The 26,739-nt window shown below is 36.4% G+C and overlaps 1 protein-coding gene across 2 annotated transcripts in view; it reads right to left on the minus strand.

Annotated features, from left to right (window-relative positions):
• The window catches only part of ATAD2B (ATPase family AAA domain containing 2B), a 77,598-nt gene that overhangs the window by 19,405 nt on the left and 31,454 nt on the right, over positions 1-26,739 (minus strand). Inside the window, exons 15-24 of one of the 2 annotated variants that reach the window (XM_050893281.1) lie at positions 26,450-26,540; positions 20,522-20,833; positions 16,603-16,735; positions 14,463-14,649; positions 13,600-13,785; positions 12,816-12,951; positions 12,320-12,501; positions 9,588-9,747; positions 5,785-5,907; positions 944-1,081 (exon numbers count right to left, since the gene is read on the minus strand). In XM_050893281.1, the coding sequence (XP_050749238.1) occupies positions 944-1,081; positions 5,785-5,907; positions 9,588-9,747; positions 12,320-12,501; positions 12,816-12,951; positions 13,600-13,785; positions 14,463-14,649; positions 16,603-16,735; positions 20,522-20,833; positions 26,450-26,540 (1,648 nt within the window). Of the gene's footprint in view, positions 1-943; positions 1,082-5,784; positions 5,908-9,587; positions 9,748-12,304; positions 12,502-12,815; positions 12,952-13,599; positions 13,786-14,462; positions 14,650-16,602; positions 16,736-20,521; positions 20,834-26,449; positions 26,541-26,739 lie in introns of both variants that reach the window. The other variant, XM_050893280.1, reaches the window with a different exon arrangement.

A 26,739-nucleotide genomic window follows, 5' to 3' on the forward strand; every position in this document is an offset into this window, starting at 1 on the left:
AACAATATTCATCTCTGGACAGTTATTACCATGCCTAGAAAACTCTTTCTCATCAAGGAAAAGCACCATGAAGGAGAGTACCAAGACCAATGAAAATTTGTCAGCTTCAATCTATCAGTTTGCCTATTCAGCAATAATTGATAATGCTATTAATTATATATTAATAATGGATTCCACATCTTCAGCGGGAAAGCCATGCACAACTGTCAGTATACCCCTCATACTCACTTTCTCTTATAGTCTTTATTTTGTTTATAACAAAAATATCTGTTGTGTATTTACCTGTTCTAATCAACTTCCCTCTTGAAAATAATTAGCAGTGGCTCTGATTACCTACATCACAATCACTCCTTGCAATTCTAGAGATTTTGATCACTTAATTGGACTAATCCAGTAGGCTGCAGTGAGAATATCTTAACATCCTCCAATCATGGGTACTGACTATTGGAACCAGGTGCCATAAAGGAAAATACAGTTAAATTTGTAATCTCTTTTCTGACTTTTAGCATGATACTGTATGTATTGAAGTTAGGAAGTAACTATAGTGCATGTGAGAGAGTATGAAGCAGCGTGTAGGTATGTACCTGTGAATACATACACAGAGTAAACAAATCTTACCACTCATCAAACAGATAAAAGTGATCATCTCATTGGATCAGAGTTGTCTTATAGTGAAAAAAGTCTTTTACAAAGAAAAATGTAATACTTGTATTACATTAGAAAAACAGTTATTCCTTATCACAAAAACAGAAATCCTGCTTCTTTACAACTTCTTGGGCAGAGATTTCACGTAGTCAGAAAAAGAGTATTTCCTAAAGTTCCATGTCTTTCATGCCTAGAATTACTTCTGGAAATAATCAGTAAACAGTAGCAGAGACACATTTGAAATGTTTGCCATTGGAAGTACCTTTAATTCTGCACAATTATCACCCAAGGTACTCACATGCACATTTATTCGCAGAGTTGGGCCACACCGCCATTGTGGGTTTTTGTTTGTTCCGAAAAGCCTCTTCAACTCTAGCTTCGGTTTTCCGTACAGTAGAACTATGAGGATTTATTTGTTCTGCTGTTACCGATAACCCTGCATACAGAAGATAACCATACCTATTTAAATAAACCAAGCGGCACAAAACTATTGAATTTTAAAAACAAACTTGGAATACCATGCTGCAATAAGAACACATCAATTAGTATTTAGCTGGACATTCAAAACAAAGATTAGAATCAAGAATATTTGTTTTCTACTGACAAAGGAACTTACTGGTTGCATGGTCTTAAAACTGTCAGCTCTGACAGCTTAGAAAAATATGACTGTCTCTCACACTTGGGTCCCCAAAGATTGCACTCTTCTATCCATGTTTCCTCTATAAAGCAAATTCTTATTGACAGTTTCAATTTTTCCTAATTTTAAGCAGATGATTTAAAATAAGTGGCAATTTATAATGGCATTGTCTGCCATATCAAAAAGAGTATCTTAATAAAAACCTTGTATTGTCACCATGATCTATGTTATGTAAAATGGATCCATTTCAGAGTCAGGATGAGCTCTTAGATTAAGAAAAATGTGATTCTGCTTCTAACAGAAAGTCTGATTTGCTTTCTGTAAAAGTTCATCTCACAGCTTCTACTATTTCAAAGGGGTTTTAATTAAATTCTAAAATTGCAAACTTTCATATTGGTTAAGCACATTTTTAAAGACATAAACGAATCTCTGAAGTTTCATATTTGTGAACTAGAATTTCCTATCCATCCACTATAAGTGTCTTCAAAATGTCATACCATGTCTCCAATAGTAACCAGAACCAAGTGATCAAGAGTTGACAAGAAGTTTAGTTGACATCTAAAACTGATGGATGCAGAAATGAAAAGATTCACAAAGGAACTCTTAGGTAAGAGTGAACAGTTACAGCATAAGCTTCTAGGTACCGTTACAAGTATTTTCAACTGCATATCAAGCATATTTCATTACTCGAAACATCCACCACTTCTACCTTGTTATCTGGTGGTTTCAACAAGAAGCTGCAAATTCCAATAATCTAGGGTTGTTTTTTTTTTTACTTTACCAACTTAGAACTTGTTATCCTTAGATTTACAGTCTTTCAACAACAGCACCTCATTTCACTAATACAAGAAAAAGAAATTCTAGTTTAACTTCTAGATACTAATTTTATTATACAGTTAATTGTTCTGTTACATTGCAGTACTACTTTTGAGATTGGTCACCAGTCTCAGTACTAAATAAAAATGGCAGATCTGTCAAAAAAACAGAAAGTTGTGGAAAAAGAAAGTGATATATAAAATACCTTCTATTCTAAAACTATGTAAGATTGCTAAACAACTTGCCAATAGAATTGTGAAGAAAATGGATACGGAGCTTTTTAGCCTTAACCCTCATCTTCAGTATCCCGGAAATAAATTAAGAGCTAATACATGGCACAGTTCAGAAAATCAATGGCTTTTAAACCGGATAAAAAGCCTACAGTATGCGTCACTTGCCTTCCAAACTCCTCTGTGATTCCAGACAGAAACACTTGGTAACATTTTCAGAGAATCTATTAGAAGCCTCATGCAGATCATCTTGCTCAATTCCATCCAAATCTGATGTTGAATGTTGAAGTCTTTCCAAATGTAGCCAAGACAAAGTTGGCCAAGATCTAACCGAGTACGGGGCATGTTCTTTTTGTCAGAAGACAAATTTCCTTTCTGATGGCCACAGCCACCTACTCTGACTCAATGTGTGACTGCAACACTACCTTGACCTCTTCTGAGGAGGTATTAATACAAGTTTTATATTCAGTCCAAGAACCGCTAGTAGATTCTCATGATAAACCTGGACTTTTTTTTCCCCGTAGTCCACTGTTTGCATTACTGCCCTTCTTTCACAAGAGTCCTGTTGGCAAGCTAAGAATTTTAACTCGGGTAAGGCTTGAAGGCAGGATCCTTTATCAAGATGAGTCCAGAAATATATGCAGAAAAATGTGGATACCAAATTTTTTTTTTTTTTTTTTTTTCCTTTTTCCCCATCAGAGTGTATACATGCCAGTCTGGCACTTTTAAAGGAAGATGAAAAGAGAAGCTTAGGGTACTCTGAGCTGAAAAAAAAGCCTGCATCATACAGTGAAGCACACTCACTGTGACTTCAGTCTCAACATTCATTTAAGGCCTTGCTTGGACATCTCTTATTGATACTAAAAAGAAATACTTAAGGGTTCAATTCCTCACCACTTTGTCTCATACACTGGTCAGGCAACAAGGCTGGCTGCCCGATTCAGTATGATTTCATTGGGTAGCTCCACTCAGGCAAACAGCCTGGTATAAGCAACCACCCTTGCATTTAAGTGACCAGTTGCACAAAGCTTTTGGACAGCAAAAGGCATAATTTACACTGCTTACACAGTTTTCCTCAAGGATTTCCTCATTGAAGCATTCCATTATCTCAAAATATGCTCTTATTATGAAGCAGAGGGGAAGAAGGAGGATCTAGGGATCACTTCTATACCTGACCATCTGGTCATCAATCCAAAGAAGAAACCAGAAATCCCTTAATAACCTTGTGGACATCCAATCAAAAGAAGAAAATGCAAGTATATGCCTTTGTTGTCCCTTGTCCAAAATGTTCCAAAACGGGGTACATGTCAAAGTCTAGACCAGCAGATGCACTGTGATTTTGCTGATCTGCTGTCTTGCTGAGCATATTCTGTAAAGCAAAATGGGAGTAATGGCAAGGTGGATCAGCATTCACATCCCTTCCATCCGTTACAATGAGCAGTGCCAAGACTAAGTGCCTGAAGTGCCACCTTCTTGATGTTCTATACCACAATCTTTGACACAACTCCTGATCCAGGGACAGGACAATCTCTTGTGCTTGCCTTACAGCATGAGGTTTCCACAGACCTCAAGAGCTTGATATATTTTCCTTTGTTCATAACCAGTTAATCTAACACAGCTTCTTCCATGCATTCCCAATCTTCTTTCCTTGCTAATCCAGTAACTGATCTTAGCCTTCCGCGCTCTGCAGCTGGACCAACTGCAGAGCTCATTTGTTCTTGAAACCACCACAATGTGGTCCAAAAGCATGAGCATCTTTGAAGTGTGACTTGCAGGTATCTGTGACACTGTAACAGTTTCCATGACAATGCATAGAATGCACTTTGAAAACCTGTCCACTGTTGTATGTGAGCTGTTGTCACTGGTACAACTGGTACTGCCAGTCACCTACCTATATCTCAAGGTGCACTAACCAGCATCTGACACCAATAGTATCATCTTTTTCTGATTTAACAAGTTCATTGCATGACACCATCAGCCTTAATTATGACTTCTGAAAACCCACCTCTTTCAACAGGGTCTGCAGGTTTTGCCCCCAGAAATACATATTACTTGGTCACTGCCATAAAAACAAGGGCAGCATTCCAGTTAGCTCTTGGGAGACTTGCAAGGAGGAACTTACAAGCTATATAGTCACTCTCTGTAACAAAGAGCTCTTACAAACAGTTACTTTAACCTCGGAAGCAATAATCTTTAACAATCATGGGGGAGTCATAATGGATAATTAACTGAGCATAGCTCACAGTGTGACATTAAGGCCAGAATTGTGAATATTCTTATACTTCTAATAGAAAAGTACAGAGGAGAAATGAAGGCATTATATTAGTTCTATTTTACAACCACGGTGAATTACAATTGGTTCTCTTATCCACAATTCAAGACACACATTGGAAGCTTGTACAGAATTAGACAAAAAAATGCATGACTGAATGGGAAAATAAAAGGAACTGTATCCGTTTAAACCTGAAGAAGAGAAAGCCTACGGATACTTGCACAGTTCAAAGAAATTTATTAATAAAGGGTCTTCAGTCTACTGATAGAAGTATTTCAAGAACCAGCAGCTATAAGTTAAGACCAGCCAAATTCAACCTAGAAATCAAATAATGCAGTTGTTTACCAAAGCAGGAGGCAAAGCAGGAAACAACTTGCCAAGGCAAAGCTGGAACTGTTGAAATCAGCAATCCCTAAATCAGCATGAAATTTTGTTCTAATGTTATAGTTTAGTGATTTTCAACCTTTTTCAATTTTCAGAACTTGAAAAATTTTCCATGGAGGTACAGAATCTTTCATGTAAACAGAGCCCTGTTCCCATATTGGGAATATGTTTGGGCTTTTCATTACCTTTTCTGGTCACTTTAGAAGCTGGAGGTCTACGGACTACAAGTTGAAAATAACTGCACTAATTAAACAAAACTAAGTCAGTGATGTCCTCCAATGTTAGGGGGCTGTATTTCCTGATTCTGAACTATTAGAATGTTAACCTCATGCTCCCCTCAATGTGGATGTAATAGTTGTTTCTTAATCAACAGATGATCACCAAAAGTACACCTGTGCACATGCCAGGGTGAACTGAAAATCCACTGTTTTAAATGCCATTCTCCCTAATCATAATTGTTATTACACTGCATTACATGGCATTTTTAGAATACAGCTCTGGTTTCACCACATCTTCAGTTAGTACAGCAATTCCAACATTTGTCTGTTCATCGTGTTCTAGAATACTTTTTGTACCAATAGGCAATGCATCCTTCTTTTGTAAAGAAGGATGGTGCCTTATCGGACAAGCTCACATAGTTGGAAAAAGTAGACAAGTTTCAAGCTCAGTCATCCTTTAACATGCACTGCCTGAGTCTGACACGCATTCTATATTTCATCTTAAATTTAAATTTTTATATGGACATTTGTAAATTCTGTTTTCTGTCCCATATATGTTATGATAAATGAAGTTAAACATACCTCTTTTTCTTCTTGCTTCCTTGATTTCTTCACACATCTTATTAAATTCTGGATCCAGTTCAGCAGCAATGATAGCATGAGCAGTGTCCTTCAAAGTACAAGCTCTATGTCTAATTATTTTATCTAGAAAACAGGACAGCACACTTGTTAATTTTATCACAATTATGTAAATTCTTTACCATTTTATGTTGTTCTGTATTGTATATTACAACACTGATACAGACAGAAGTAACTGGGAAATACTACAAATGTATGAAAATGTAGATGGATCACTACCATAGCATGCTCAAAAATCACAACCCAGCTATTTAAGAGATACAGGAGTTTTCAGAAGTACAAGTTGTTACTTTAATCAATAGCGGCATTTATAAACAAATGCAAACAGTGAATGGTAAACACACCTAAATCAACTTAAATCCTTAGAAACTTGCTAGAATCAGCAAGTGTACCACCTTCTACAGGCAGATCTACACAGTATAATGGAGTACAGTGCAGAGAGTCCCAAAAGTAACAAGAGACTTGTCCAGGAATTAATTTACCCACTGGGGTCTAGCAACATTCATTTAATTATACTGCCTGCAAAATCATACTGGAAGTCTACTGAATCTGTAAGGTAGACCTGGCTTGCTTATAGTCCTCCCTTGGTTTTTTTTAACCTTAAATTAGTGCTTAATTTTTACCTAGCAACTGCTAGGTAAAATTGTGCTAAAACAGATTATTTTATTGCTTACATTGAATAGCTATTTCTCATTTTAATCCATTGAGAAAAACTGGCAAGAAACAAGCCTCGAGTTTGCTACATTTTCATCTCTATTTGGGGAACAGGACAAAAAATATTGCCCACACTGGAAGCCTAAATGTGACTCATGAAAAAACATTTTTTCAGAGAAGACCAGTTCCCATACCTTTGAAACACACAAAAGAAATTATTCCAATGCTGTTGAAATTTGAAAAGTAATGGTAACTTAATAAGTAAGCCCATATGTGGAAAAAATTGACATCTAGAATGTTGCCTTTCAATGAAACCTATAACACTCATTGTTTGCTTTTAGTACAAACATATTTAATTTGTCAATTCATCCATACTGAATTACTTTTTCCAGCTGATAGAGGTACTTCAACAGCAAACATCAACATTAATGTCTACAACTTATTATACAATTAGCAGATCTAATCTGTTTTAATAATCACTAAAGACAACAGTTAAGAATATCAGTGAACATTTATTAAACAAGGTTTATAATTCTAGAAATAGCAAATTTTACAGCTGAAAAAACTGCTGAGTGAAAAAGAATATCCAGTATCTAGCTCAAATGAGCCCTACATATGTTTTCTGGTGAAATCTACTGCCATTTAAATCAACTGGAAACTATTTACCCACATATATTTGTGAAGCATTATGTTTTATGATCACAAAAAATACACTGCATTCTTTCCAGATGTAATTTTGTGATATTAGACCTTAAAAAGTTGGTCAGATAATAAAGTTTAAGATGCCCTTGCAAAAGAAAGAGGGGGAAAAAAAAAAGAAAAAAACAAAGAAAAATCAAATCAAGAGTATTTGATTGAACTACTACTTTCCTCATATCCTGTGATGGGCAAGACTTTCCTACAGACCGTGCTTCAAAGAGGCAAATACTATTATGTCTAACACACAATGGTAATGTTTCCATGCCTTTAAGAACATTTCCTGGTCAAACAATGGAGGAAAAGAAAAAAAAAAAAACACAAACCAATCTTACTATATAACCTATCTGAAATGTTATAGCAAAGTACCGGGGGGGGGGGGGGGGGGGGCGGGGAACCAAAGAAGCCAGTTTTGAGTATCTGTACTGCATATAAAAACAGCTAGTCTGGTACTCCTATTGCCTTTCCAACTGAATGACAGGATAGAAGCAAGTACAGCATGATTCTTCTGCAAATTCAAGCATGAAGCAGAGGCAAGCATATATGCCCAGCTTTAAAGAATGTGAGCATTTATAGGTTAATATTCAGTTAATGCATCTGAGTGCATGTAACACTTACATACATAGACATGATGTGCTGTTTCAGCAGTGTATTCATACAACAGCTCAAGAAATCTTGCAGGCCAGAATAGCAATAGATCATCATTTGTTGACAATGCAGAGGACAGAACCATCTTTCATTACCTACTCAATGATGAGAACTCCAATCCAATCCAAAACTTAACCTAGAAACCCAGATCCATTTCTCCCAGCTCAGTCCTGATGGCAAGGAAAACCAAAAAATATCCCTATTTTGGTTCCCTAAATATATTTCTTAAGACTCTTTCTCTTTGGACAAGCTCAATGAAAACTTCTGCCACTAAATGTTCCCCAAGCTGTCTTTGCTATTTTATGTTTCTGCCACACTGAACCTGTGACTTGTGTTGTTTATGATACTGAGCAGATCTGACCTTAGAAGTCTGTAGTCCCATAACACCTGCTCTAAAACTTAAAAAAAACCTCTTCAGACTACATTTCCTAGAATTAAAAAACCAAGCCCACCGATCCAAATGGCCTAAAAATGAGAACAAAGCGTGCATATTAATGCCAATTTTTCCCACAGCCCATCACTATGTCACAAACATAGACCAGTTGCATGCAGGAGGTGTGTCTCATAGTCCTCATCTTCTAAACGGGCACTCTTCAGAGACACTCAGAATCCCAAGTGTCCATCAAGGGCTTTGATTAGTTCACAGCAATTACACATTAGAAGTCCTCAAAAGTGTGTTATTAAGAACACAGAAAACTTTTTGCTGTATATTATCAATGTATTTTTTTTAGTTGTAAAACAAAATGCATCATAAATTGAAGAAATAAAGTTTATCTTCTACAGATATGAACCAGGACTGGGTTCAAAAGGCAATGTGAAACAAGTGTAACTGTTTGACCAGACTATACTGTATCTAGTCCACACGAGGCATTTGCAAATGCCTCAGAAAATCAAAACTTTGAGAAGCAAGAAAAATACATAAAATCAGGCTTGAACCTGGTAAAATGATTTCACAAGATTTAATGAAAAACTTTTTAACACATTGGACTACATTTGTAGATGGACCCAGATTTCCAAATATCACATATATTAAATACAACTACACTAAAAGGGTGATTTTTTGTTGTTGTTTTTTTATTGATGACTCTGGAAGCTGCCAATTGAAAGGTCTTCTTTTGGCAACGTACACTATAAGGCAGCCCTAGCGAAGAGTACACAAGATGTTCTTTCCTTAGTTTTGAGCATGAACAGCTTTAACATGCATTTCAATCTACAAATTCCATTTTAACCGAAAGCATCCCATTGCACTTTGTCAAGACAATACCTTCTAATCTCTCCTAATCAGCTGCAACTGACTTCCTTGCCTGATGACTTATCCTGTTTCATTTCTATCCCCAAACACATAGTTCTTAATTTCTATGTGTGAATTTCACGTTCTAAGCCAATGTGGAAATAAAGCAGGCCACTGCCAGACTGCGTGCAGGATTCTCTACAGAGCTCTCCAAATTACGTTGGGGTTTTGTTGCATATACAAAGTCTATTCACTGAAAAGGATCTATCAAATTTGAAAAGGAACTACAAAGCCTAATTTATTAGAAAACAACTCTGAATGCTGTAGTTCTCCTGCTCTTATAATGTCCCCCAGTGCACCACATGCCTCAGAATACTAAAAGCACAGACCCTTAGGGGTTGCTTATCCTAATTATCACATAGCATGCAGTTTATTTAAATGCCTGAATAGTAACCAAATACGTGATTAAATACCAGTCTTTCGGGTTTAGGTAGGCCAAAACAACGTAGGTCCTTACCTCCAGGATCTTTGTCTGGATTGTACTCCAATGCATTGCTGCAGATCAGGTCAATATCTGTTAGGAAATCCTTGGCTGTTAAGTAGTTGTGTTTATCAATTTTGGTTATTACTGTTGATAGGTCCATTGGCTCTTTGATAACTTCAAGGTAATCTGAAACCTATAAACAGCATACAGAAATGACACAGGACCATATGCATTCCAGTTGAACATTGCCAATTTCACATCTTTATACTCTTACTCATTCCACATGCTTAGCTCTAACACATTTACTAAACATTCTGATTTCTAAACAAATTTATGCTGAAAACAGAAGTTTTATCAGACTAAAAACACAGGACTTCCAAAGCTGCTACTTCTTCAGTAGCTCACCAATTTATCTTTCAAAATGAATTTAACGGTATTTTTGAGGCAACACATTTTAACGTAAATGTATTTTTAATTTTATTTAGACTGATTTTTTTCTTTTTTCAATAGTGTTGTAACACTGTCTTGGATTATAAAGGCAAAAACAATCAGCCTAACTCAAAACCCTAGGACAAATGAGGGAAGCTATATTTTGTTCACCTTGTAGGTAAAGTTCTCATTAAACTGAACAGTCACATTATCAGCTTTTAAATATCTTCTATTGAATAGTTCCTTCAATCACTCGTTCAACAAAAAAAGTCAGGTTTTATCGACTGAAGACGTTAGACTGACTGTACAGAAGGGCAGTCTAAAGAGAAAGCCTTGTGTCATAGTTCACAGCTTACTATTAGCTTAGCTCGTAACTGGAGATTTAGCAACCACTAGGGTACACTAAAAAGTATTTAACGTAATTAATGATACCATAAGGGTCTCAAGCTTGATAGTCAAATGCATCAGCACAGCAGCTGTAACAAAGTTCACCAAAAAAACCTATGAATTTGTTATTTACTTCGAGGAAAAAAACCCTATACTTGAATGTTTCAATGTGATTAAGATTACAATCAATTAAAAATACTGGCAGCCTCAGAAACAGTATTGCCTTTCTTCTTTTGAAATCACCCACATATGATGGTGGCTGCCAAAATATTGAAGAGTTAAATACATACTCGGATCAAGCCATAGTGGCTCCGTAAGAATTTTTTTTTTTAATAAAGTATCTGTAGACATTCATACAAAATATATTACAACATAAACTAACATTAACGCGTTACTTCTGTGGACAGCAGTCTATCACCTAATTCCTTAAATATACACATTGAAATTTATGATGAAAAATTAAAATTGCAAAAATTCTCTTTTTGTCTCCCTCTATGGAAACATGATGATAATTAGTTCGGTGATTGGAAAGCCAAGCCACAGGCTTCCTTTTCTTGTTAGCACATCATCAGAAAGAATCTTCACTGGAAACTGTAAACATTGCTGCTGAATTAGTCAGGAAAATCCTTGACTTATCACATAGCAGCACTCTCGGCAATGCAAGTAAGAGTGGAACAAACTTTACACATTTTCTAAGAAAGTCAATCAGACAGGCTGTTGTAGAAAAGGAAAGGATAGTTCTGTGCTTCAATGCACCAGGTGGGATGAAAAGGATTCCATTTAATTTCTAGTGCTGTGAGGTATTAGCAGGGGTTTTGGCAAGTCCTTAAATAACAAATTCACATTTCGATTCTCTCCATCTACAAAACAAGGATGATAATTTGTTCCTTCTTTACAGGCCCTTACTCACATAAGCTTAGACCCCAAGTGCTTTGGGGAAACAACTGCCTTTACTACGAGTATGAAGAGTTTCCTACAATAATGGACCTCCCAAGCAGTTTCATAATAAAAATCAAACAAAGTTATGGCTCAGACCATGCTCACACTGTAAGTTGCCATGTTAAAGAGCTCTTGTCAGTCTTTTAAAAACAGTCAGCCACCGAACACTAAGGGAAGTTCAAATTAAGAGAGGACTGCATGGGCCCATAAAAAATGCCTGTTCCATCCTGCATGGAATTCACACTGCAAATCTGCTTTTTACAATGCTGTACTTTTAATGTTCCATATTCATCTCCTGATGTCTTCCACAAGAGATGCTTCTCTTCAGAAGCAATTAAGCTTTTTTTTTTTTAATTAGCAAGCTTGCAAAGCTTATGGTGGGCCAGCATCTGATCTCAAACTCAGACCGAACACAATCCTATTCATATAGCAGCACCTGAAAATAGATTTTCAGATCAAACTGTCTCATCAGTTAGGTGTGCACACTCCATAATCGACCAGTTAATGCCTTATAATGTGCTACCATCTGTGATTAATGGCATCTGCAAGCATTACTGCTGAAATTATTCAACAATACTATTAAAGCTGAATACATTACAGAACACAGATCACTTTCCCAATATTAACACGCCTATGATTACAATGTTGTAAAAGCTTTTATTAAAGAATTATATTTATGGTTTCAAATATTTCAGGAGCATTGGTAGAGATAGGAGTGATGGCATTTTTAAATGCTGATTTCAGTTATAAAATTGACAGGAATGCACAAGTTTTTTCAATAGGTCACTGGTAAAGCCAAAGAACATGCTCCAACTCCTTGCATCACAGATGATGAGGCTGTGACTATCTCATCAGCTAAAAATCAGCATTTTAGATTGGAAAGATCATAGATCAAACACCTATTTTTCTTATTAACTTATCCATTTCCTTTTTTTAATTTATATTCTTTTTCTAATAGTTTCAACTTCATTGTTTGCACATTACTGAAACAAGACCTCTTCAATATCCACCGGTTTGCTGAAGATGTTAAAGCGTTTGTCTGTGGCCAGCCTCTTGGTAACATCCCTGAGAAACAACCGCAGCTCTCTCAATGTGTTCTCTTCCTGGTCCTCCATTCGCTGTTTTTCTGCTTCTGACAGCTCACGGGCAGGACATGGCAGTGCAAGAGGAAGAACTTCCAGAGCACGAAGAGCTAGGGAAAAAAACAAGAAGTCAGACAACAGAAATATTAACAACACAGCGGCTCTTGGGATTATGCCACTCTAAATTTCATTATATATTTAATCTGCCTCATCGATCTAACTATCACTGCATCCTTAACCCCACAGCTCTCCATTTTCCAAAACTGATAACTGTAATGCACGAAATTCATTCTGGGCACTGATTAACACTGTCAAATGTTAATTACACTACCTGTCATTTACCCACACCTTTTGAGAAAGGAAAATATCACAAAATAAAACATTCAGATCACATTATTACTGGTTTTACTGTAACTTAGTTTACCAGCCTGTTTCCTTCTTGGTGGCGGCATTGCTGCCTCATCAAGAATTAACCCTTTGAAAAATCGCAATCTGTCTTCTTCACTTGGTCTTTGAATATAAAAAACCTCTTCATACTGGATTCTGAAAATACATTTCACCTAAAAAAAGAAAAAGCCACATGAAAATTGAGCCCCCACTCAAAAATACACAATTAATGACCATATTAAAACACTAGTCACAAACTTCTCAAAATTAGCCACAAGAGAGAAGATAGCGAACTCTACCCAAAGCTGCATACACAGCCTAGGGAAAACAAATACTTGTAATTCTCACTGAATTTTCTGTAGTAACTAAACTTGCAGCATCCCATGATCCTAACAATGGCCATGTCTGCAGTGAAAAGAAGAGAAAGGGTGGAATAAAAAAAAAAAAAAAATCAAAGAAAGTGTTGAGGCAAAAAATAGGAGCTCCCCTCCCCCATCCTGAGCCTCAGAAGATGTAAAGCTAAAGGTTAGGCCTTTAGACCAAATCTGCATTTAATTATACTGGAGTAATTTGTCAAAATGAACAACTGACAAAATGAACCATTTTGTCTTCTCAGCAAAGTAGCATGGAGATTATGAAAATCGGTAATATGGACGTATATCCCTCACTAAAGAAAATTACAAACATATAATTAATATTACATTTTCAGTTTGACATATTTAAGTTAGAAAATCATTGCAAAACAGAGTGTTTTTACATGATCAAAACATTCTGAAGAGCACGTATCTCCCTAAAAATGCCTCCTTCCACAATAAACTTACCTCTTCAGGCAATTCACTATACATGGACTCAGAGGTAGACAGTAGAAATATAGGGGAGAAAGATGGTATATCTTGCAGCAAAGTTAGAAAAGTAGCTCTCACAGTTTCACTGACAGCTTCCCACCAATCACCAATATGAGGCATGTAAACAATACTTGGTACTGTTCTTCGAGCTTCACGGAAGATCTAATTAAAAGAAACAGTGGTATTTAAACTAAGAAACTAATTATTATTATCACTTGTGAGTAATAAAATTCTTGTGGACTAGGAAATGACTCATGTTTGTGGTATTTTATATACAACTCTTCCAGTAAAATAAAATTATCTAATGGTAAAGGCTTTCTAAATAAGTGTTTGTGACTGTTAGCTGTATCATTCAATTATTTTACATCAATGTGCTAGGGAGACTACAAAACAACTACTTATCATGTATGTTTTAAAAACTTGCTAAGACTGAACAATCAAGATGAAAATTAAACTCGTTTGCAATCCATGCAAAATCCACCACAAACTGTTTCAAAACCTAAAACATTTAAAACTAAGCAAATTAACCTAGAACCACAGCACACCAATTCATACACGAGCTAATAAAATGAAAATCAGGAACTGAATACCCAGATTAAGCTTACTTGACATTAGGTATGTGACTGAGGGGGCAAGTTAAAAATGTAATTACTCTCACTAGTCAGCAGAGAGACCTCAGTCACCCTCTAGAGACCCCTTTCTTTTAAACATGAAAATAGAAGGAGCCTATGAAAACCTGGCTTTTAAGTTACATTCCAGTTAGCTGCCTTTATGCTGATGCAACTAATCTGTTCCAGAATTACATAATTTACTCATTACAAGAGAATCTGAAATGTCACCTGTGCACATGATTCTTCAGGCGTTTTGGCACTGACTGAATAAAGTGCTGGCAGATCTAGCCTGTGTACAGAGAATTTTTCAAGAGTGTGCAATAGGGCTGGAGCAAGGTGCGAAGTCTGACCCGAACCTCTCTCTCCAGATAGCAGTAATCTTGGTCTGTAAGAGGTTGGCTGGTGATAAGCTGACCTGCAACAGAATAACAGTTACAAAATACAATTAACATGCCAATGTTATCAATGGATGCATACATATATAATGAGATATTTTAGAATCCAAAAGACTTTCAGTAATGGGTAATAGTTTCCTACAATAGCCTGAAAAAATTCAACTAACTCTACTATACCTCAACACTACTTCAAGTCTCAATAACTTGAGCTTTGTCTATTCTTTGATTTCACAATTGAATTCAAACTCGTTGTGCAAAGCTATGCACATACTAAATTCATGAAAATTTTGACTATAACCAGTTTATTTAAAACCAATTCCTTCATCATATAAAAAGACTTAATGGACTTCCAGTGAAGATATCTATTTAATCATGTCTAGTTCAGTCCTAACTACTAAAGCATCTCTTCAGTAGCCTCAGGAATCCCAGCTCAATCCATTCACCCCTTAAGTGCTACCCAGGATTTCCAAGAACCACCTAATTTTTCAATACCTTGTTTATTTAAGAAATAGGACCTGATGCAGGATTGAATAAAATCACCATTCATCTTCTATTCTAGCATATTCACACACTTGTATTCAGTAGACTTCCACACAAAAGAAGGATTTTAAAGGAAAAACTGCAAAGGTAAACTTATTTTTTGTTTTTGCTGTTGAGAAGAAATCCTAAGGAGCCCACACAAGGATTTTCGGGTTTTTGTGTCTGTTTGTTTTGGGGGGTTTTGCCCTGTTTTGGGGCCAAGTGAGACATGAAGAGAGAAGCATTAGGTTTTTCCATTAAAAGTCTTTTCCATTTATAGAAAATTGATTATGAAACAAGAAAGTTTTTTAATTAATTTGCATTTTCTCTCATTAAGGCATTTTTATCTGCACATCAATCAGCTCGGGCAGTGAAACAAGACTGGATGGTTTTATTTCAGGTTAAATATTTTGTAACAGCTATGAACATTTTTGACCTTTGGCTTTTCAGTTCTGGTGGTGGAGGTTACACACACAGATAGCAATCAAAAATGCTCAGAAAGATGGATTAAGAGAGGCTTACATACTATACAAAAATAAACATACTCTCCGAAGTTATTTTATTTAGACACATATCCACACAAACATGTATCGTTGTTTTGGTTTTGGGTTCCCCCCTCCCGATCTCATAACAAAAGCTTAAATTTGGCATTAAAATACTTGACTATGTACCTCAAACTATTTGAACTTAAATCCTTATTTTTAAGTTTATGCTGTTCTGGCATTACTCTTTAGCACAAAAAATTTTAGCAGTTTTCCACAAGATGGCTCTACTAAACAGTACTACTACTGAACAGTTTTCCTAACCTCATTTTCTTTATTTAGCAAACTCCCTGCAGAACCCATCACAAAGTAGTCTAAAACTATTCTTAATACAAAACAAAGAAATGTTAGTTTATTATTGTTAATTACTGTAGTATTACATTTATAATTACATGCAGTCCAATTTATACAGGAAAGACTCATCCAAATTTCACACACACTTTCTAAATTCCCATTTTCCCAAAACCTTCTATATGAAACAATGAAAAAAAGGTGTTAGCAATGCTGAATGCATGAATTATATAATGCATCCAAACAGCTGCATACACTGAAGCTCAACAATACTTCAGACCAAGAAAAAGCAAACAATCCCTCCAAAATATTCCTACATACCTCTCTTCCCAGTTCTTAATCTTTCCACTCAAAATGGCTTTTTACAATGAAGAATTGCTGTTAACATCCTTACTTCTAAGCTACACCTGTCTGTTGCAAAATATTTCTGATTACTGTGTCTAGGATGTGGCCTTTCCTAAGACTATTCACATATTTACAACTCTTGTCCATACACTTACATGTTTCTATTACAGAACACCATTGCCACCACAAAGCAAAAGATCGTCTTTGTTACCTCTCCCGATCTAAGAATGTCATGGTTTTATCTATCTGGTTATATGCATTTAGAGAAACACTCACATTGTAAAATGAAGGTAGGGTTTATGTATAGCAGCTGATGACTGTTTCTTTGGTGATCCCGAGTGACAGCTAGTCTCAAAAATTGATGAAGCATTCTCATCTTCACTATCATCTAATATTAGACTTGGTACATCTGTTCCAAGAAATACATTAATTAGAACCTTATCACTTCTAAGTACACGCATTATAAACAAGACATTACAATTTTCTTCATGCAAATTATAACACATTTTCAAATGTAGAAAAAATGAGTTAAACTGTCTAAATATCAGAACACAGAATAAGTACTTATTACTTCAAAAACCAAAACAAATTAAATACTGTAGAAGTCTAATCATAATTACAATTTATTTTTTTAAAGCATCAAGCAGAACAGCTTCACGAATACAACAAATGTTTAACTTCTTATGAAATGCTTCCTTTGGTTTTATTTCACAGCTAGGGGTTTTCCAAGGATAAAGTGATAAAATCTGTAATTCCTCAGACTATATAGAATTTTGTACTTATTTATTTGTTCTAAGTGCCCAAATTTTTACAGGTACACTTCTTCCAAAATTATTCTCAGCATGACTAGACAATGTATGTTTATGAAGAACTGTTTTCCACCCTCTGATCATCTGCCAAAGAATATCAAATTATTTTTTATCCAAATCAGTTCAATTCATTCCATGTTCATATACCATACTTTAAGCTATTTTAATTCCTTTGCTAATATAGTAGCATAATGAACTGAAGTACCTTCTATATAGACCGTCAGAAACAAAAAGCTAAAAGACTCATTACATTCAAAAGACAGACTGCAGGGACAAACAACTGCAAAGAATACAAACACAGCACTAAACCAAAACAACCAGTTGACAGTTGAAAATCAGGTACAGCTAGATTAGCTACCAGAGCTGCAATGGGATTAAGAGTAGACTACTGCGATTTGATAATGGGAAGAAACTGCTGCAAGATCTTTATTTCCCCCAGGAAAGGAGTTTAGTTGATGTTACCCTAAGGAAGCCACTCATTCTCATTCCCATAGAGAAATCAGTCTGCAACGATGGGATGAAAACGGTCACAGTCACTCAGCCATACAGTAAGAGCAGTGCAGAGGTCAGGTCTCCTGAGGAATAAAATGCTCTGCGATGGATGGGCAGCATGCCTGAGAGCAGCCCAGAGTCACTGCAGCTGTTCAGGGCAACCACCGGATATCCTAATAGTAGCTCAAGTTGGCCACAGCCACTTAGAAAAATGGACTGCTGTGAAATGAAAGTGTGGAATACAGAGATATCTAAGTGTTATTCTCAAATATAAGATCCACTGCATGATTTGCCTGATTTACGTGAAGTCATGGCACAGGTCCTGCTACACTGATCAAAGCACCACTATGGGACAAAGGAATCAACTTCAAGGCAGCGTTAAGTGTTGGATGGAGACACCATCTAAGGGCTATGCATCTGGACATATGGTCCCAGAAAAAATGGTTAAGAGACAACACAGGTTCCCTTAGCTGGCTGTGTGATGTAAGAAACTGGATTCAGAGGAGGCTGGGCAGGAATAATATTCTGCTGGTATGGGATGAGGACGTGCCACATCCCTTGGCAAGGCATGATGCAGTCACACACCTGACAATCGTTCCTCAGGGGGCAAAGATAAAAAAAGCCTTGCAGACCCCAACCACTGGCCAAAACCTAGTCCATAGCAAGAAAAAGCGGTTCAGCAGCTGCCGGACATTTAGCTCCAGGCAAGGATAGAGGCCTTCAAATCAACTGGACATAGGCCTCCTAACTCTTGGCTCACTGTAATCCCTGAACAGGCAGAATTTTTGCCATACCAAATGTAGACCATAGGATAAGTCTTATGCTCATGCACCGGACACAGCTTTTGCTTCCTAAAATATATAATTATTAAAAAAGGTAGCCCATCTTTTAATCCCAAGCATCAAGCCTCTGTGACATCCTTTGCTTGAGCGTCTGACTCACTGAGCTACGAGAAACAAGAATCATTAGTGAACTGCAAAGACATGTAGAAAACTAGATTTGCAGATTGCAAGCACACCAGTAAGCATCTGCTATATACCTGGCTCTGAATTCAAGAAAAACTGAAGCCCTAGTGTGTAATCTACACTTACATTTAAAATCATTGTATGTGAAAATGGATTTTGCTGTTTTTAACACAGATTAAGCTTATTATTCAATATTTTCTTGGGTTTAAGGGGGTAAGAAGAAAAACTAAGGTACAGAGGAAACATTAAGAGAAATCTTAGTTCATGTATCTTCAAAATCGATTATCTACAAACATTTAAAAGTAGCCATAGCAGCAGAATTATCTGGTAAAACTATTTAAATCAATGAATGCTTCCAAACTCACTTTCTTAGCAATAATGAGCAGTAATAAATAAGAATGTAAAGAATGTAACCGAAGAAAATATTCTGAACTAGAACTTTACAACAAAGACAGGGACACCTAATTCAATTCTTCAACAATAATGACAATCTCTAAATTGGACATTACCAACAGGTTAATGGTATACAGAGAGACTTAAGCATCTTAAACAACTTTGGTTACAAGAGCCTAATACGATCTAACTGCAGCTGCAAGCCAGCTCACTTCCCCCTACCCACCACCACATGCTCCCAGGCCCCACCTCATGCCAACTCCAACACTTGTTAAAACCTCCAGCTATCCCACAGTCAGCAGAAAACTAACCAGACAAAAAAAAATATCATTTTTGGATGAGTGTGCTGGCTAAAATGGTTTAACAAAGGGCCTGATGTACTAAAGTAAATGGAAGGGATAGAGCAAAAATGCACAGCTGTGCTGGAGGAACTGCAGCAGCCAGCACAAGGATCAACTTAAGCTGCCTGGGCTGCAGCCTGAAAGCGTGCTCTGGAATAGGAATGAAAAGAAAGTCATGGCTGTCACAGATTTGCTTTATGACTGGGCTATTTTCAAGTTAATCACACACAACCACAAGTACTGTTTACATAGCTGGGAGGGTGAGGGTGATCCTAGATAAGAACAGTAGAAAATAATATGTCAGAATAAGTAGGTATCAAAACCAAGATACCTTGTTCAACATTTAACTTCCAAGAAATGACCAGGGTAACTATTAAAGTACGTCTCAGAGGAGAGCTGGGTAAAAAAAACCCAGAACCTATTGACTCACTGCCAGTCAAAACAGTCAGTCGCATTCCTTCTTATTCCCTGCTTCCTCAATGCACTCACATTGCTCCCATTGCAGCAGGGTTCTGGCATACATCTGACCCCTCAGTAAGTTCATTTTACTCACTAATTTGGCAAAAAGCTAACTTGACAAAAGAGCAAATAGTTCTCCACTTGCTAAGCCAGCAGAATCAACTCACAGGATCAGGAGTGCATCAGGCCAGTTCAAGGGGAGGGAAGCCTCAGGACTTTCTCCTTAACCAGCAGACGACCACTACACAGGCTCAGGTATCTCAGCTAACCACAGTCTCACCTGCTGAGCTGCGAGCTCCCCGCAGCACTCCTTCGCAGCCTGCTTCTGCACCATCAACAAGCAAAGGACTGGAGACAGCTAATTGACACTCAGGACAGGAGCACCAATTTCAGGTCCTAACACACTGAGCAACATTATCTCACTATTTTCTTTTGTTCTGCCATCTGATTATGCCCCATTATTTCTCGTATTTAAATTGTTAATTACTTGGGGGTTCTCCTTTTTTCAGGTGGCACTTACACCTATGGGATCTTAGTCTATATAGGTCAGTTTATTAAATTCTACAGCAACTTGGAATCAGCAAAAATAATTATGCAACATCCAAGCAAATTGTATTTACATACTAACAACACTGAACCAAATACACATCAGGTTTAAGGCTAGCAATACAAGAAAGCCAGCTGAAATATTTCCAAATTGAAACAGCATTTGCAAAAAAAAACCCAAACAACATACCTTCACTTTTGTCACCCTGGCTAAATTCAGCATGAGGAAACACTTTGTGTAAAACCTCAAGAAGGTTAGTGAAGGTACGTTCCAAGAGTGGTCTGATCACAGGAGATAACGCATGTCCTGAAGACGTCACGGCACGTTGGGAAGCAGGCACAATATTCTGCATTGCATGATAAAAATCCTGTGCGCTGAGAACTACTGAAGAAACATCAAGCTGTAGTTTCTGACTGCTCACATAAATCTGGGGATAGCGTCGTCTCAGGGCAATCAAGGCAGCCTCAGTGCAAAGTGCTTTTATGTCAGCTCCACAGTACCCTAGTGCACACAAAAACAAAAATATCTTCCATGAAATAGCATTGCTGTGCTACATACATTTCAAACATGCCTAAAGCTAAAAATAATCAGTAATACTTAATTGTCAAGGTCCACAAAGCATCTGCCAAAAGGCATCAGGTCATAATCCAGTGACAGTGCTGTGTACCGAGAAATTATGTACAGGTATATTGAAATATAGTAAGAAATGAATTCCACATTGAGGTTAAAATGACCTACAGTTTCACTATATAGTGCGATATATAGTGTATTTTCAGCCTAGGGTTATAGGTCTGTCATTGCTCTTTCTTTTTCCTTAATATTGTCTAAAGTATGTGTGCAATTTTAGCAGGCTAGCCCCTCTCCTCCTTTTTTACTTTAGTATCTCTACATGATTATATTTTTTAATAGCAAAGTAATTTTGTTACACTGGATGAACATCACCAACTTTAAACTTTTACAGACCGAGAAAATGAGCAGTATAAAGAAAAATGTTTCATGAGTAGAATATGAAAGAGATGAAATCTCTTGTTAAAAAAGCATACTGTGGACTCCTGGAAAAATGTGAACTTTTACTATCAAGAAAAATGTTTCAGACTTTTTAGAGTTTCATCATTTTACTAATATAACTGAAAGAGTAGAAAAACTATTAAAAAGCATTAGAATTTTAATTTAGCCTAGCTTCGTAAATATCTACAGATGGCTACCTATAATTGCTTAATCATCATTACTGAAAAACACAGATCTGATAATTATGAAATACTGAGAGACTTAATACCTCTGTGTCTTTTGCAGTACTAATGGTTTGGGGTTTTTCTCCGGAGCTAGAAATTAGATTTCAAATTTTTCCATATTTCTCAGCAAAAGACATTAATATGCCACTGTATTTTGCAGCACCATAGCTCCATCTTTCAAGAAATGTAAAACATTATTCCAGTGGGAAAACTCTTCTAAAGAATTATAGTCACTATAGGAAAACGTGTTGCACTGAGGTAGTGCCACATAAAAGTTCATGGGTTTGCAATGAAGTGTTTATAGAAGCTAATTAATCAATTCTTTAGTTAAATTATTCTCAATCAACTTTTTTTAAACCAGACTGCCTCCTCCTCACCAGGTCTTAAACCATTTGCACTTTTTCTACTCTATTTTTGTACTGGTCTTTTGGCAGCACCAAGTCCCAAATCTGAAGCCTGCTTTGTTTCTCTCTGTCTTCTGACATTCTTTCAGTGCTGCTGGCACGCACATTTTTACAAGATCCATACAGCAACAAGAAACAAAGCTGATTCCATAGACAGTGTTGAAAAATAAAAAAGGAAGCAATTAATATGGAAGATAGACAATCTTCCATCCCCGTCTTTCAGATACATAAATTCGGTGGATAATAATAAAAGATACCAACTTTTCAGCTATAAAGATGACTTAAATCAGCTGAGAATTCAAATTCCACCTGAGTTTCTCATATATACTTGAAAGTAATTTTTAAAAAGCAAAAAAAAAAACCAGATGGAAGATCACCATAAATACCAGGCTCCTTCTGCAACTTTTAAACTAAGCTTTCCAATTTTATAAAAAGGTTAGTAGCTATAATTGTGTAAACTTGATGAGCACATACTGTGACTGTTGTCTAAAAAGTATGTAGGAATTCACATTCACAAGATACCTTGAAATAAATACACGTGACATTTCAAATATGTTCAAATACATCCACTATATTAGTCAATAGGCAACTAACTATTTTCAGCACTAAGGTTTTTTGTTTTGGTTTGGTTTTTTTTAACTAACCCCCATCATGAAATCAAAACCATGCAGGCACACTCCATCAACCATGTGAACCCATTACACAGTAGCTACAGGTGCATCAGAGAAATCAAAACCAAGGTTTTTCCTCTAAATTCTGCTTTGTTCTTTCAATATCAGGTATCATATTCCCATTTAAACTGGGGTCCACTTCTCATCTAACAAGCATACTGGATTAAACAAAAAATTTTGGGGGGCACTACACCAAAGCTTAAATCAAAGACGTGCTAGAGATATATAGCACCCTGAATGCCTGTCACCTTAAAAACTAATTTAGCATCTTCATGACAAAAGACTCAGCAACTCAGGAGCTATATCCTTTCCAATTTTTCTATTAATAAATGCTGTAATATCACTTTCTAACAGTTATTTTAATCACCGCTTGTACATCTCCAAAGAATTGCAAAATTAGGAAATAATAGCCTGTAGCCTATTTTTAAAATTAAATTCTCAGGTGATCAGATACACAATTAGTCTCCATTTCTACTTTTCATTTCTCAGGAGCAGTTACATTTGAAGACTAATAATTGGTGTCTCTTTTTGAGGGACTCTCTTGTGCATACTGTACATCCATTTCAGTGACAGGAAAACTGCAAAAATCCTGTATCTTGTGAAACATTAAAGAGCTTTTTATTTCTGAGAAGTAAAATGCACACTGATTAAGAGGAAGAAAAACATGAGTAAAGTATTGTCAAAGCAAAATAAAATGTATCATGTCAACAGTAAATAACCTGAATTTATTTTTGCCCAAATTGACACTATAATATAAAACCAAGGCTCAGTGCGTTTGCTTCCATTTTTGAAGCATCTCACAAAGGATGTGCAATTTGGCAGGCAAAATGTACTGGCACACCTTAACTTAGCACAAAACAAGTATTCTTGTCAAGTAGCCCATTTTGTTCTACCCATCACCACATTTTCAAAGTACAGCTTTCAAAGAGCAGGACAGAAAACAAGTGGATTCCCATGTAGGTTTCCAAAGACTGCACTTTAATCACTGAAATTTTAAAGTCGTACTCTTCCACCTCTACTGTGCAGAAATCATGTCCTCTTTAAAGTTTCTTCTCCCTAATATCCACCCCAAATACCTACAACAAACTGCTACTGAACTGGGTGAAATGTTTAGGCGAACAATCTTGACCACTTCTTGCAATTTATATCATGCAGCCCCCTACAACTCCTAAAATGGACTGCAGGGAAAGAGAGTTAGCGAACACCTCCGTATGATGACAGAAATGAGAAATAACTACGTTTTTTTTTTAAATTGTGAAAAACATGAACACTAATGACATTATTACATTAGGATGGGAAAGAAAAATCTAACAAGATATCATTTTGCCACAAAATGCTCCTACAATAATAAGCACAGAATAGAGTATTTTTAACAAGCATCTTGAGTGTGATGGTTTGCTTCTTTACAATTCTATTTAACATTATTTAAATAACCTTTATTACATTGTAAAAAGATTCATCTGCAAGATGACAGATAGAGGAATTCACACTTTTTCGGTTGCTAATATGTTTTGTTTCCTACAAGACTGAGTTAATAGGTAACAGTGTCTCTGCCTACAGAAAGTTGTCATTCTGAACAATGAAGTAAGCACAAGAGATAAAAAAGGATTTATAAAGTTCAGGATATCTGGGGCCCATCTCCAGTAAGGAGAAAAAAAACATAATAATTACTTGTGTTTATTGAAGGTACTAATAAGACATCGGTGTGTGGTCATCTGAGCAATTCTATGCTCTCCCCAAGCTGCTTCACTTTGTCCCACACACATTGCAGTCATGTGGTCATTCACTGAAGGGGGTTCTTTAATTCTCACATACATAGGAATCTCCTAAAAGGTATGTAATCCCTAACACCTGGGACAAAAATCAACCCTCAGGAAATAACCTATTTTTTGCAAGTCCTGGGGCTTTTCCCTTCTAATTCCTATATAATTACACCCCTGGATCTTAAAAAGTTCTGAGTTGCACATACACCTGCTTCCCCAAAGTCATTTACTTTGGTAGTATTTCAGCAGTTTTCTTCATTAGGATCCATACGCTTGTAGTTAAGTGTTGCCAAGTTTGCTGAACTGGAGAGAGGTATAAACCATGCTGTGCAAAAAGCCTGTCGAGTCTAGGCAGCTTTTACTTGGGGAAGAGGGGGTGTTGTTTGTTTGTTTTTAAAGAAAACCTGCAGACAAGAGGAAATAGCAGACCAGTGTATACTGTATCATATGACAAGTGTGCCAGTGAGTCTGATTTGCAATGGCCACAAAGAATCTGGAAAGTCTGTTTAAATAATTAGTTGCTGCAGATTTCACTTATAGAAATGATGAGGCAATCTCAAGACGAAGATAAACCAGTCTTACTTCAGCTGTTTTAAAAAGTCCTTGTAATAGTCAAAAGGTTTTAATCTTGGATGTATGGAAACATTTAAATTCCAAGATACAGAATGGAGACAATCAGGTGCACAATAGTTGGAATAGTAGGAAAGCCAAAGAAAACAGAACAGGGTATTTTTTTTTTGTTAGCTGACTTTTCCACAGAACTGACAGGCTTTATTGAGCACAAAGAATGTCTTCCAATCAAACCTACAAACGGCTTTCCCTATGGTCTGAAATTTTAAAATGCATACTTGTGTTCTCAATGCAAAAATATGGTGAATTTTCAAAGAAACAACTGGGTTTTATCCCATCTATTCCCCTCTCTCCCACTAAGCAGCACCACGTCTTTGCACAAATCAAGCAGAATTTACATGAAATGGGTTTGGCACATGCTGTCTTATACCCGGCAAAGCTTAAAGTGGAGTTTGCTGGATAGTTATGTTTTCTCCTCACCAGAAGATGTTGAGGTCTTTGTGCATCAAAAGCGGAGGGATGCTGCTTCGATGATAGATGTCCCTGTGGATGAAGAGGATAATTCGGATGTACTGTAGCTGACTGAATGGACTGATGTTCAATTTAAAGTTCTTATTTCTCTGATGATGGATTCCAATGCACAGATATTTGAGATTGTCCTTTTTCTGAGAACTTCAGTGCTTGTCCAAGCAGATGACTGACAGAGGATGTATCTTTGCATGACAAATTGTTGAGAAGAGATTGTGGTGTGTGTTTTAGGGTCATTTCCTCTGTTAAATTCACTATAAAAATATTTGGGTTTATTTCTGATTAGCTTTTAAGCAGCAGGTTTATCTTGAACAACCATCCTCCATTCAGTACAGCAGGTCTTTGGGCGCTCCAAAGGTATATTTAATGTACTCATGGTGTGGTGCTTTTTTCCCCCCCTGCCTATATCTACACTTTGACGTTGTTCTGTGCTAGCAATCTGGGAAAAAATTCATCTTTAGAAAGGCTGGTTAGTTTGTTGGATTTCTGTCAGAGGAGAGCATGCCAGTCAGTTAAAAAAAAAACCAAAAACAAAAACAAAACACCCCCACACAAGTACTGATTTTTTTTTTTTTGCCTCCATAAGTAGACAGAAAAAAAACCCCAAGTTTCCCTATCTCTTCTATAATATACTAATTTAATGGGAAGTCTACCTAAAGATTCCAATTCCCACTTCATTTTGCTTCTCTTTGAGGGTATGCATCCTATATAAGGACAGTGATGTTACAGAAAGGAAACATGATTGTATTTTCAAACAACTACTAGCTACTCATTTTGTGTTTTAGTAAGACAGAAGCGTATTTTGTTATTACAAAAAGAGCGTTGTTGAAAGTACAGAAGTTTAGAAAGGTAAAAAGAATAAAATATCCTGATACATTTAACATACCTTCAAAGTTTTACACAGAAGAGAAAGCATCTATAGTAAAAGTACTAACATCATAACACTTACCAACACATTTTTCAGCCAGTTCTCCTAAGAAAGGATCTGACAATTTGGGGTTCCAATCCCTGGTATGAATTTGTAAAATGTGCTTTCGTGCCTGATTTAAAAAAAAAAAAAAAAAAAAAAAGAAAAAAACAGAAAAAAAATCAAAATCAGCAAGCCAAATCCATGTTGTAATATTTTAGACAAAAATATTTATTCATGTGACTATAAAGTTATTTCACCTGGTTTTGACATGTCACTGAGATGCATAAAATAGAACTTAGCACTCAAAAGTCTCTCAAGAGCAAAGGTTT

This window comes from Gymnogyps californianus, chromosome 3 (assembly GCF_018139145.2).
Source record: "Gymnogyps californianus isolate 813 chromosome 3, ASM1813914v2, whole genome shotgun sequence".
NCBI classification, from domain to species: Eukaryota; Metazoa; Chordata; class Aves; order Accipitriformes; family Cathartidae; genus Gymnogyps; species Gymnogyps californianus.